General features: G+C 45.3%; 1 protein-coding gene across 1 annotated transcript; it reads right to left on the minus strand.

The window, feature by feature from the left end:
• Positions 1-297: 297 nt before the first annotated feature.
• LOC114584445 (dnaJ homolog subfamily B member 6-like) lies at positions 298-10,770 on the minus strand. The gene is made up of 8 exons (XM_028706334.2): positions 10,660-10,770; positions 9,360-9,618; positions 7,531-7,640; positions 5,776-5,829; positions 4,260-4,370; positions 3,573-3,675; positions 1,895-1,965; positions 298-1,019 (listed from the first exon to the last, which is right to left on the minus strand). Exons 2-8 carry the CDS (start codon positions 9,422-9,424, stop codon positions 751-753), a joined length of 783 nt encoding a protein of 260 aa, XP_028562167.2. The 5' UTR covers positions 9,425-9,618; positions 10,660-10,770; the 3' UTR covers positions 298-750.
• Between the last annotated feature and the right edge of the window lie 390 nt (positions 10,771-11,160).

The raw sequence follows: 11,160 nt of genomic DNA on the forward strand, positions 1-11,160 counted from the left end.
CATAAAGTATGCCCAGACATCGTCAAAGCTGAAGGAAGTTGGACAGCTAAAAACTGCCAGAAAGATGTTCGCTTGGAAGGTGACCTAGTGTGGCCTCTTCTTGAATGTCTTCAGCTTTGCCATTTAAAGAACTAGATCTGTGAATGAAGATGCATCACATCTCTGAGGCAGCCCCCACCACAAGGCTGTAGGCCCCAGAGCCAGAGAAATTTTGACCATACTGCATTCTTTCGTCTTGAGGAACACAAGTATCTCCTCCATGGCTGATCAGAAAGGAAAATGGAAACATATGTCACTGTTCCCAACCTTTATTAAACAGCCCATTGCCCTTTGCTAACCTCCGTCCTAATGGATCCCATAATTCTCAGTTCTCACTATACTGGTAAGCAAGTAGACTTAGAGGACATGTTTCTGCCTGAGTCTTCTTCAACCATAGTGGAGTCGATTGGTGACTTGTGAGAGTGAAGCTATTCCTTTCGGCATGGGACTGTTTTTTTCTCTGCCTGAGGGGTTGCATTCACTACTGCATTGCCCCCCTCTTCCTTCTGCCCATCCCTCCTAGTTGTCATGACATGTTTCTTGGCAGCCAGTCTCTCCCCACTCAGCAGCTGCCTAGCTCCACCCAGGGTCCATTTTGCACCTACTTCTTCTTATCCGTGTCTTCAGTGTGTTTGTATCAGGCACACGTGGCAACAAGTTCCTCCCGACTTGCCACCAATATATGGGATTTAATTCATGTGCATCATGCTGCTAGAACTCAGGGATATGGGATTCTTCATCATCCTCAGTCTGGAACTCATCATGAGACTCGCTGTCTGTGTCTTCTGCAGGGGACAGATTTCCTGCTCTGTAGCCTTTATTCCTTTGGTTGGGGAACGCATGCCTGATGGTGCGCACCTCATAGATGGGTTCAGAATCGGAGTCATCATGGTAACCGAACTGAGGTGCAGACCTGTATCTGTTGGGCTCACCATGATGCCCTCCAGCTTCTCTAATGGATGCTCTCTCAGTGGGCACACCTGCAAGAAAGGGCGAGACAGGTTAGACCAGAGGTTTTCAACACTTTTGAGTCCACGGCTCTCTTAACCAACTACACTGAGTGTTCCCCAGCCTCCTCTCCTCTCCTGTCCTCTGGGCAGCTGCTGCTGCTGTCCCTGGTCTCTGAGCTGCCCCCCACCCAAAAGAGAGGTGCCTCCCAGAGGCACCATTTGCCTGCGGAGCCAATACCCAGGACCACTAAGGGGAGAGGGGGGCGGTCCGCTCTGGGTGACATCGCAGCCGGTGCCCCCCGGGGTGCTCACCACTTGCCACGCACCCCTGGGACGCGCACCACTCACCACGCACACCCCGGGACGTGCACCCCATGCCATGCACCCCCCAATGAGCGCTATGTCCCCCATGGGCGGCACGCCACACCCCCTGGGATACACGTCACACCCCCTGGGATGCACACCAGCCACGCCCCCAGATGTACACCGCTCCCAGTGCCAGAGCAGGTAGCTTCGCCACTGCCCAGGGCTGCTGCAATAAACAGCTGTGGAAGCCTTTGGCAGGCAGAGATGCAAGAGAGCATCGGAGGAGGAAGGGAAGGAAAGAGGGACAGAGGCCAGTGTTGCCTGCGGCACCCCTGACCATCATCCAAGACACCCCAGAGTGCCACAGCACACTGTTTGAAAACCACTGAGTTAGATATATCAGTGCCAAACAAGGTCAGTAGGATCGGACATCACATCCATGAAACTGCAAGACTATCTTGTCTGTGTCTCTCTGCATAGCTTAAATCTGCTTTCCATAACATGGTAGCTGTGAGCACTGGGGCACCCACCGATACATCTGCCCCACATGGGACCTGAGGCTTTCTTTAAAAGTCCCATTCTCTACTTCTGAACCTTACCATTAATAAGAACAGATTTAAGCTCTCCATCCTCTTCAACTTCTACTCGCTCCTGTCCATCCTCAACAATCCTGGGAAGGAGAGAAATGCTGAATAAGTTACTCTGCCAGCAGAGGAGAAAGCCAAACTGCTTCTGGGTTAATCAAATCCAATTGGCCTCCCAAACCAGGGATGAGAAATGGGTACCCTCCAGATGATGCTGAACTGCAACTCCCACCACCAGCAACAACCATTGGCCATGTTGGCCGGGGCTGATGAGGATGGAGTCTAACAACATCTGGAGGGCCACTGATTCTCCATCCCTGCCCTATAAGCTGACAACTGGTTGTAGGAAGAAGTGAACCTTGGTGGGAGAGTCAGCTCCTTTCACATCTAAGAAAGTTTTGTGTGACTAAAAACCTGGCTACATATGTGATGTTACTTTTCCCAGATGTGGCCTAGAAGTAAAATGTCAATACTGTAAATACTGTTATCATTTATAAGTGTAATTTATAAGTTTATACTATATTTTATGTACCTTTTTAATTATTATTCTTTTATATTAAAATTAATTTCAATATATGTAACACAGCTCTAAAATAAAAAGATTTTAATGTATGGCTAAATGGGTTGTACAAGAATTATGCATTAAAATGAAACAGGTACATTGCTTTTTTGTGCGTGTTTGTATGTCACACACACACACACACACACACACACACACACACACACACACCATAAACATCCTGTCTTCAAGAACAGAAATCAAATCTGAACCTGGGTAGTTAATTAATATTCATATCATTACCTCTCAGAAGTTGTTAAATATATCTCTCACTCCAAAAACAAGCAGTTGCATAGTATTTTTTTAAAACAACAGCAACGCACATAATTAATATGGTAATGATGGTCAAAAGCAAGAATTACAACAGTGAAATGTCAGATTTGAATTCTGCACTCTCCTAATTCACAGGCCGGGTTTATACCACCCATAAGTCTGTAATGGGTGCTGGCTCTGGGTTCTGGTGACCCCTTGGGCAAGGGGCCCTCAGTGAGCCCCTCTCCTCACCAAGGCACTGTTGCCCACTTACTTCTCCTCTCTGGGCCCACCCTGATCATTTGTCCACAGCAGAGTTTCCAAAACTTGGCTCTCCAGTTGTTTTTTTAACTACAACTCCCATCATCTCTAGCTAGCAGGAACAGTGGTGGGAATTGTAGTCTAAAAACAGTTGGAGACCCAAGTATGGGAAACCGTGGTCAAGAGGAAGCTGCTGTTCCATCTCCTTGCTCCTGTCACAGCATACTTGTAGAGGGGCTAGTGAACAGGCTGCAATAGCAAGGAAGAGGAGCAGGCCTCAGTGGCTCCAGAGACTGGGCAATGGGCCCCCAGAAGGGATGTGGGCCTTGGCGGTAGCCCAATGACACCTGCCCTTGCTATGGCTTGCCCATTCTCCTCCTGCTGCCACAACCCACAATAGATCTTCTTGTTCCCTTCCCTGAGCGCCAATGCTTGCCAGATTTTTATTTGTCCTATTCAAGTACCTTCAAGAACAGACTGACACATGGATACATGTCAAGTTGCTGTTCAAGGCACAGGAACAGTTCTAGCGAGGAAACTGGTCACCCTAAGGAAACCATGTGACTTAGTGAGTGAAAGCTACAATGGTTCAGGCTTGGCTGTCCACTAGTCCACCCTCACCTTTTGGTTGTGATCTGTTTGCCGTTGACGAAATTCGTTGATGAAGAGTAGAAGCAGAACCCATTTCCTCCACCAGCACATGCACCAAATGGCATTGCGTCTCCTGAAAATCAAGATGGCAACATCAGGCCTCAAGTACTTGAGATGAGAGCCAAGAGATACACAGGTAGGAACACAGTAGATACTTCAGTGGACCTTCAGCTCTCCTGGGCCTGGCTTTTGGAGTAGTTTTCCCATCAGGCAGTTTGAGATGGCTTGGAAAACATCCAGGAGAGGAAGAACCATAGAAAAGGTGAACCTTCCATCCTGGTAACTGCTGCATAGGGGCAAGACCCACTGGTGTTGCTGAGGCCAATAGGCCAAGTGTATGTTCATTTCCTCGAATAAAGAGTCAACTTCACTGAAAACAGACATCTGATTATTTTAGTGGTGACCTGCCTCTGTCTCCAGCCTTGACAGTTGGCTACTTGGAGTGAGATTTTTATTTTGCCTGGTTCTACCATGTGTGTCTTGGCTTTCTTTCTTGACTCACCTGAAACTATTTCTCCAGAAACACCTCTTATATAGCACCCTTTCTTTCCTTGTGGCAGGTTGTAGGCCAGAGAGATTATGTGAGTTGACAGGCAGGGAGTTAGACCAATTGACTGTTAGGTACCTTCCAGTCCTCTGAAAGGAATCACCACTTACCAAAGAAAGGGTCCCGTCCTCCAAAGAAGTCCCTGAAGACATCATGGGCACTGCGGAAGTGGAACATATAATCAGGGCTCATGTTGGTCCTAGATGATGCCCCAGGTCTACCTGAAAAAGTTAAAAGGAAAGATATGTCAAAGCCAGGTATTCTGGATATTTGATGAGGTGATGGGGTGTGGGACACAGGGCCTGGAAGTTGTCAAAATAGAAATTCCTTTCCCTGTAGCTAGGTGCCCTGGAACCAGAATGCAAAAGCCAAGAAGGATGAAGATTGTTATAGGGCATTGCTGTATACAACCCCCTTTGAACCACAGCAGATGAGCTCACCATGAGCAAGTACGGTCAGGACAGCTTAATGTTGGGGTAGTGAACTTGTGTCCCTTCAGATGTTGCTGAACTACAACTCCCATAATCCCTGACCATATTTATTAGGGGCGATGGTAACTGGAGTCTAACCAAGGGCTACAGGTTACCCACCCCTGATTTATAGAAACACAAAATAAGGGTACAATCCAACCAATGCTAATTTCAATGGGAGAGAATGAATCACATGCTTTGCTCTCCTACTGAAACCAATCAGATTCCAAATTGTGCCCCAGGTATGTAAGCACTGGGCTTCTGAATAGACCCAATGTTCTGGGTGGAACCAGAGACAAACATATTGAAAGCTGAATCTAGTACTACACTGTACAGATTTGCTCATGATCATCTAAATTCCAATTCAGAAACTAAAGGAGCAGAACTTCCACTGCCATTATTTGACATTTGTCCCCAGTACTAAAACGGCAAATGTTTGGGTAAAATGCCTTATCTATTCTTTACACATTGCACATTCTGGATATCACTCTGCTAATCCTGGGGCTAAATATAAGTGGTAGCTTTTAATTGCCCTGTGACTGACCAATGTCCACCCCAAATGAGACTGGGTAGAGATCTTTCACCCTCACCCTGCAGCAAGTTCTTACCACACTGATAGTTTCATTTTCTCTTTACAAGAATACCAGGTGTAATCTACATGTTGAGTGAAGTTGTGTGACCATTTCCTCCATTTTTTTCTTCCTTAACCCAAAGCAATCTGGGACGAATGGCACTTGGAGTGAGAGAGGCTACTTTGCCCTTCCTTTCCTCTTCTGTTATTTACCAGCTCAAAATCACACACACACATAATACAGACTTCTTTTTGCCATGAAGAGAAAGGCACAAGAACCTTACAGCAATCTTTCCTCCGACACAATCTATCCCAGGTTGCTTTAAAGTGAGTAAATAAATTTATACAATTTTTATCCCACTCTTCCTCCCAAAGGTGCCCAGGGCAGCAAACAACAAAACATTTAAAACAATGGTGTTTTTTAAAAAATATAAAACCAAAACATTCCCACAGCTAACTTTCAGTGTTACCAACACACAATATCTTTTACAAAGGAAAGAACCGTGGAACTAGGTTAAATGTGTTGCTTGAGTCATCTTATCTTCTGCGACAGAGAAGATTTTTCCTGGACTGTCTGTCACTTACCTCTTCCCAGTAGCCCATCCTTACCCCAGCGGTCATAGATGTCACGTTTGTTCTCTGAAAGGGAGAAAGAATATGAAGTCAACCAACCCACCATCCGATCTCAGGGACAGTGGTTTCTAACAGCAGTCTGGCATGCCATGCTGGATCTTGAATAACAGGTGCATCACCTGGAAGTGGAAACCACTGTAGGCGCATCTAGGCTGTCAGCATTTCACAGGAGGGATTCAGTCACATACGAGAACTTTAGATTTGTGTGGTTAAAAAAGATGAAAGGGATCCATCGCTCTACCAGCACAACAAATCCACTTGAGAAAAACCCGGACTTTTTGCAGTTAGGAAAGTGATGTGGAATTGCATTGAAAAGCATGAGATGAACAAAGGATGAATGGACAGGTGTATCAAATGATGAATGGGCAGAATTGTCATATAACTGTCCCATAAACAAATTGGAACAAATGTTCAATAAAAACCAGACATAGTCTAACCCCTGTGTAAGCTTTGTGCAAGCAAATCTGGATGGATGCTCAATAAATAGTCCATTTGGAGGAGCCCTGCTTCTGCCAGTGTTCTTCCCACGATAGCACATAGTTTGAAACTTGAAAATGCATCTTTGCCACAAAATAGCCAGGAGAGATTAACCATGGCAAAATAGATTATGCCACTAGGTAATGGTATATTGAACAGGGTCGCCAGGCTATAGAGCATGTGATAACCAACCACCACCTAAGCCCAGAGGATTTTAGCATCAACTGAGGATATTCAATGCAGCAATCAGGTCCTTGGTGAATTATTGTCACTTTAAGGTACAGGTGGAAAATACCAGCTTCCTTGAAATGAACAAGAGATACTATCAGAGTCAGATTAAATGGTGGAATTAGTTAAATTCAACCTTTTACTGCAGAGAAGACATTTTCAGCCAGCAGTGTGTCAAGTCTCTAAGAGAGACCAATAAAGAAGGGGGGGGCACACTGCTCACATACAATTTCTGAAACAATGGCCACCACAGCATGGGGGCAGCCCAATGCATGAAATCACACAAAGTCTTTTAGGGGGGCGTGCCTGTGCATGTATAAGGTAGCATTAAGGACCTACATGAATGTGCCAAGGATAATGAGTGAGGAAAGGCCTATAGTTAATGGGGTCTGCCTGTCTGTGTTAGCATTTTGCATGTAACAGGTGCCAGAATATACTGCAAACCTTTGATACAGTTTGCACATCTTTTGAGCCTTTTTGTGTCCTTTTCTTCCAGGTCTCTCCTTTAAATGATGCACTGAGGGGGCTTATCTACACTTACCTTTCTTTCGCTCTTTCCAGGCATGGTCCATGCTTTAAAGCTTCGTGTCTGAGCACCCTCCTTTTTTTTTTTTTTTTTTTTTCTTCTTCTCTGAATCCACTCTTTAAAGCTCAATCGGAGCAAACAGCAATCTGCTTAAAACCCAAATTGATGTTTGCTCCAACTGAGTGCTAAAGAGCAGGTTTTTGTGAGGAAAGCTCTGGGGTGGGGAAGCCCCCACAAATTGCTACACTTAGTCCCCAGTAGGTGCAGAAGTGTCAAGTGGTTTTGCTTTCCCATTTTGGCATCCAAGTCATCAAATGAATTTGCTTGGATTTCTTGTTTTAAGCAAAATCCCAATCTTTGTTCTACCACATACTTGCATAGGAAACATGCAACTGGTAAAGCTTTGATCAACAGGAGGAGAAGTGCTGCACAAGAGGCAGTGATGAGAGAGGGTTGGTGAGAGGTTGAATACTTACTGTCTGAAAGTACTTGATAGGCTTCTGAAATCTCCTTGAATCTCTGTTCTGCAAATTGCTTGTTTTCTGTGTTTTTATCTGGGTGCCACTTTAGAGCTTTCTTCCTGTATCTTTATGGTCCCCCAGAAAACACAATGGATGATAAAAGTCAGTATCCCTGTGACCATTTCTACAACTACAGATTTGTGTATGGTTAGCCATATTTTTCCTGGCACCAGGGCAAGGAATGGAGCAGACTCCTGTCCCTAGTCTCCATTTCTTCCAGAAGCAAAACAGACTTCGACTTTCCCTCAGCAAGCTTCTCATTACTTCATGGCATGTTCTATGGCCATCCAAACCATACCGGTCTGTCTCAGCTTATGTGAGGGAGTCTTTTATGAAACTCCCATATAGATGGCACCAGACACCAGGGCAAATTGCCCACATGACATCACAATCTTCTCAGAATTGTTGTGGGGAAAGAGACACCTTTTCGCATCTATGCTAAGACTTCCTACAGGTATTCAAATTCTGATGTGTCAAGAAATGACCAAAAAAGTCAGCTATCCCATTCCAACGTCACCACAGATTCTGTGGGACGATCAGCTGAAAGAGTTCAACTCTCAGGAACTCTTGACGCGGATCTTGGTGGCTGCCAGAACTTAATTGCCCCCCAAATGAAAAACCTTAAGGGTCTTGTGTTAGCTGGGGGGGGAGGACCCTCATAAATTACATGTTGGCAAATGCTTGGAGGATCCTGAAAAAATTATATGCTGTTTGACGGAGTTTTATTATACATACAAAAATACAGACACACTAAAAAAAACAAAAACCTGCCCTCAGCAAGCCTCTCATACAAGAGGAGTCAGGGAACCAGCCCGATTATCAGACAGTGAGGCAACCTAATAATATAACCGTCCAGCAGTAGATTCTGTAGTACAAGGGTAGCAAAATATGAATATTCGGTGGTATTATTGTTTCTTGTGGTAATATATTAAGAAGCATGGTTTCCAAATGCATGTTTGGGCTAAGGAATTCAGCAGAGTGAAGTAGCTGCTTCATGTAGAAAATGCAGGCTTGGGTGGTATGAAGAGTGGTGGCAAGGTTTTGGAGGACTGAGGTGTGCCAGGAACTGAACCCTGGCATAAGGTTTGAGCCCTGACATTGGAATAGGTTCTGAGACTAAACCCTAGTGAGCCTTGTATCAAATTTTCATGGTGAGAGATAGAACCAGGGTACTAGTGCTATTGCCTAATTAAAGGAACTCTCAGCCTATTCAGGTGAGGTACGTGAACATTGCAGCAGGCATCCTTTTAGAAAAGGCCCATTATTCTTTGTGTAAGAGAATCCCAGAACAATGGAATCTGGTCATCCAGTCCAACCTCCTGCTCAGTAAAGGATTTGCAATGCAGGAAGGCGAATCTTTCTTTCATGGAGGTTGAAATTTACAGTGTGTTGTTGTTTTTTTAAGTTGTGTTTTTTAAAAAAATTCTGCTTCTTTTTTTGGGGGGGGGACTGCTGCTTCATTTAGCAGGGCATCCTTTTCATCCATCATTTTTGTTGCTGCTGCTGTTGATTTGATCTAGCTGATTAATCAGTTAAATGTTGCAACCTCCCCTAGACGATGCCTAAACAGATGCCGGATCTCTAGAATAAAAAAATAACCAGCACCTATCGTGCTAGAGCCCAACCATCTCTTCCTTCCTTGACACCAAAAGTATAGCAAGAGATGAATGGTAATTTAATAACTACCCTCCAGACCCCATATTGGCTGAGAGCCTGAGAGGGCAACATCTCTCTTAAGAACATGGAAGATGGTAATGGGGTGGACATGGGGAAGCGGCACTTACGCTTTTTTAATGTCATCCAAGGAAGCATTCTGGGGGAGACCCAGAGCTTCATAGTACTCGACCATGGTGGATTGATGTTTCCAGCAGAACCAGTGAGCAGGATGTAAACACAGAAAAAGCAGCCAGGTGTTGATTATTGTCTCTGGGTGTCAACCAATGTCTTTGGGTTCTCAACTGAGGTTAGAGGTGGTCATGGCCATCCACCCGGCTGGGTAACCCCATGCGGAGTAGCAAAAGGCAGTGGTGTGGACAGTTGACCCTACGGCACATGAAAGAGAACTTATACCAGTACATTAGCATCTCCCAAATCACAAAGAAAAGGCAGTTGTGGAGGAAGGAGAGCTACGTACTTTTATACATTTTTGTCATTTTCCTTGACTCATATAAAGCCATACTGCCTTTATATAAGCTGAAGTAGCAAAACTACAAGCATTAGAGTTTTTAGCTGTTCAACTCTAGTTTGTCTCTCCCCCCGCCCCTTAGTTTGTGTTATCTTGGTAGCCTTACCTCCATAGACTTAAATGTGTAGTAAAATGCCAGTAGCTATGCAGGGAAGGGCCACAGCTCATTGGTCCAGCCTGTGCTTTTCACGTGGAAAGTTCAATCCCAGGCATCTCCAGGTAGGCCTGAGAATGTCCGCTTTCTGAAACCCTGCTGTGTTGCTGCCAGTCAGTGTACACAACAGGGAGCTAGATGGACTATAGGTCTGACTCAGTAAAAGGCAGTTTCCTATGTTCCCAGAGGTTTTGCTCCTGTGTGAAAGCTGGTTGATCTATTCCCGTTAGTGTAACTATCACCCGTTTCAGAAAATTTCATTGCCGTGAACTATAAGAGGCTGGCACTGTGAAAAGTTTAACCTGGAGCAGGGAAGGGGGAACCTGGAGCCCTTTAGTTGCTGGACTCCAGGGCTATCAGCTGTCATCAGCATGGTCAAACAGTTAGGGATGATGGGAGTTAAAGTCATACAATATCTGAAGTGCCACACAGGTTCTCCACCCCAGTTCCAGAATTTAGAGATGTATGTGTGGTTCTAACCGGTACAACTCGCTATGTAAGCTGAAACAGGGGGGGGGGGGGGACTGCCAGGCAGCATCAGAACCTCATAGCCCCATGTGATTTGTCTTTGCCAAGGAACAGTATCAAGGGCCCCAGAAGAATGGAAAGACCTCCACTCTTGGCAAGTGTAAAAGAACATTCTTTGTTTAAGGACAGTGTCACCGCTTCACTACCAGTTTCCTTTTTCCCACAGTGACCTACCCGCTGTAAATCCCCAACCCATTCGCAACCTGACCAGGCCTACCTTATTGTGAAAGGACGAACTGTCCTGGCTGCATGGTGGGCACAGTTCTAAGGTCTTGCAGGTGTCCGTTCACACCTGCACAGGCCCAGTTGCTGCCAGATAGGAAGGGACAGGGAAAGGAACTCTGCAGCAGCCTAGCATCCAATTCCGTTGCTGATTAACAGCAGCAGCCAATGGGATGCTCCAGCCAATTATGATGTCATCTCTTTGTATTTTTCACTTGGGAGATTATAAAATTAGCCACACATGGGACGGAAGAGGAAGAAATAGAAGGATGCCCTTGGCCCATGTTGCTGATCTTGCATAATTATGATATCCATAATTATGAACTATTATATCCATAATTCTTATTTCCCCCACTCATGCCTGAAAGGCACTGGCAGGCAACAGAAGTACTTCCAAGATGATGCTAATCATGAGGACCGAAGCAAAGCTTCCTAGAGGGATGCTTCTGTATAACATAAGGAGAAGATGGTGCTACTCCCTTGCCAATTTCTCTAG

This window comes from Podarcis muralis, chromosome 1, assembly GCF_964188315.1.
Source record: "Podarcis muralis chromosome 1, rPodMur119.hap1.1, whole genome shotgun sequence".
NCBI classification, from domain to species: domain Eukaryota; kingdom Metazoa; phylum Chordata; class Lepidosauria; order Squamata; family Lacertidae; genus Podarcis; species Podarcis muralis.

Bases quoted from the DNA above. Each gene is read 5' to 3' on its own strand.
- LOC114584445 (XM_028706334.2), bottom strand. From the start codon at position 9,424: ATGGTCGAGTACTATGAAGCTCTGGGTCTCCCCCAGAATGCTTCCTTG. The intron at 7,641-9,359 runs GTAAGTGCCGCT...GGGACCATAAAG, and splicing joins TTGGATGACATTAAAAAAGC to ATACAGGAAGAAAGCTCTAA. The intron at 1,020-1,894 runs GTAAGGTTCAGA...CCTTTCTTGCAG, and splicing joins TAAATCTGTTCTTATTAATG to GTGTGCCCACTGAGAGAGCA.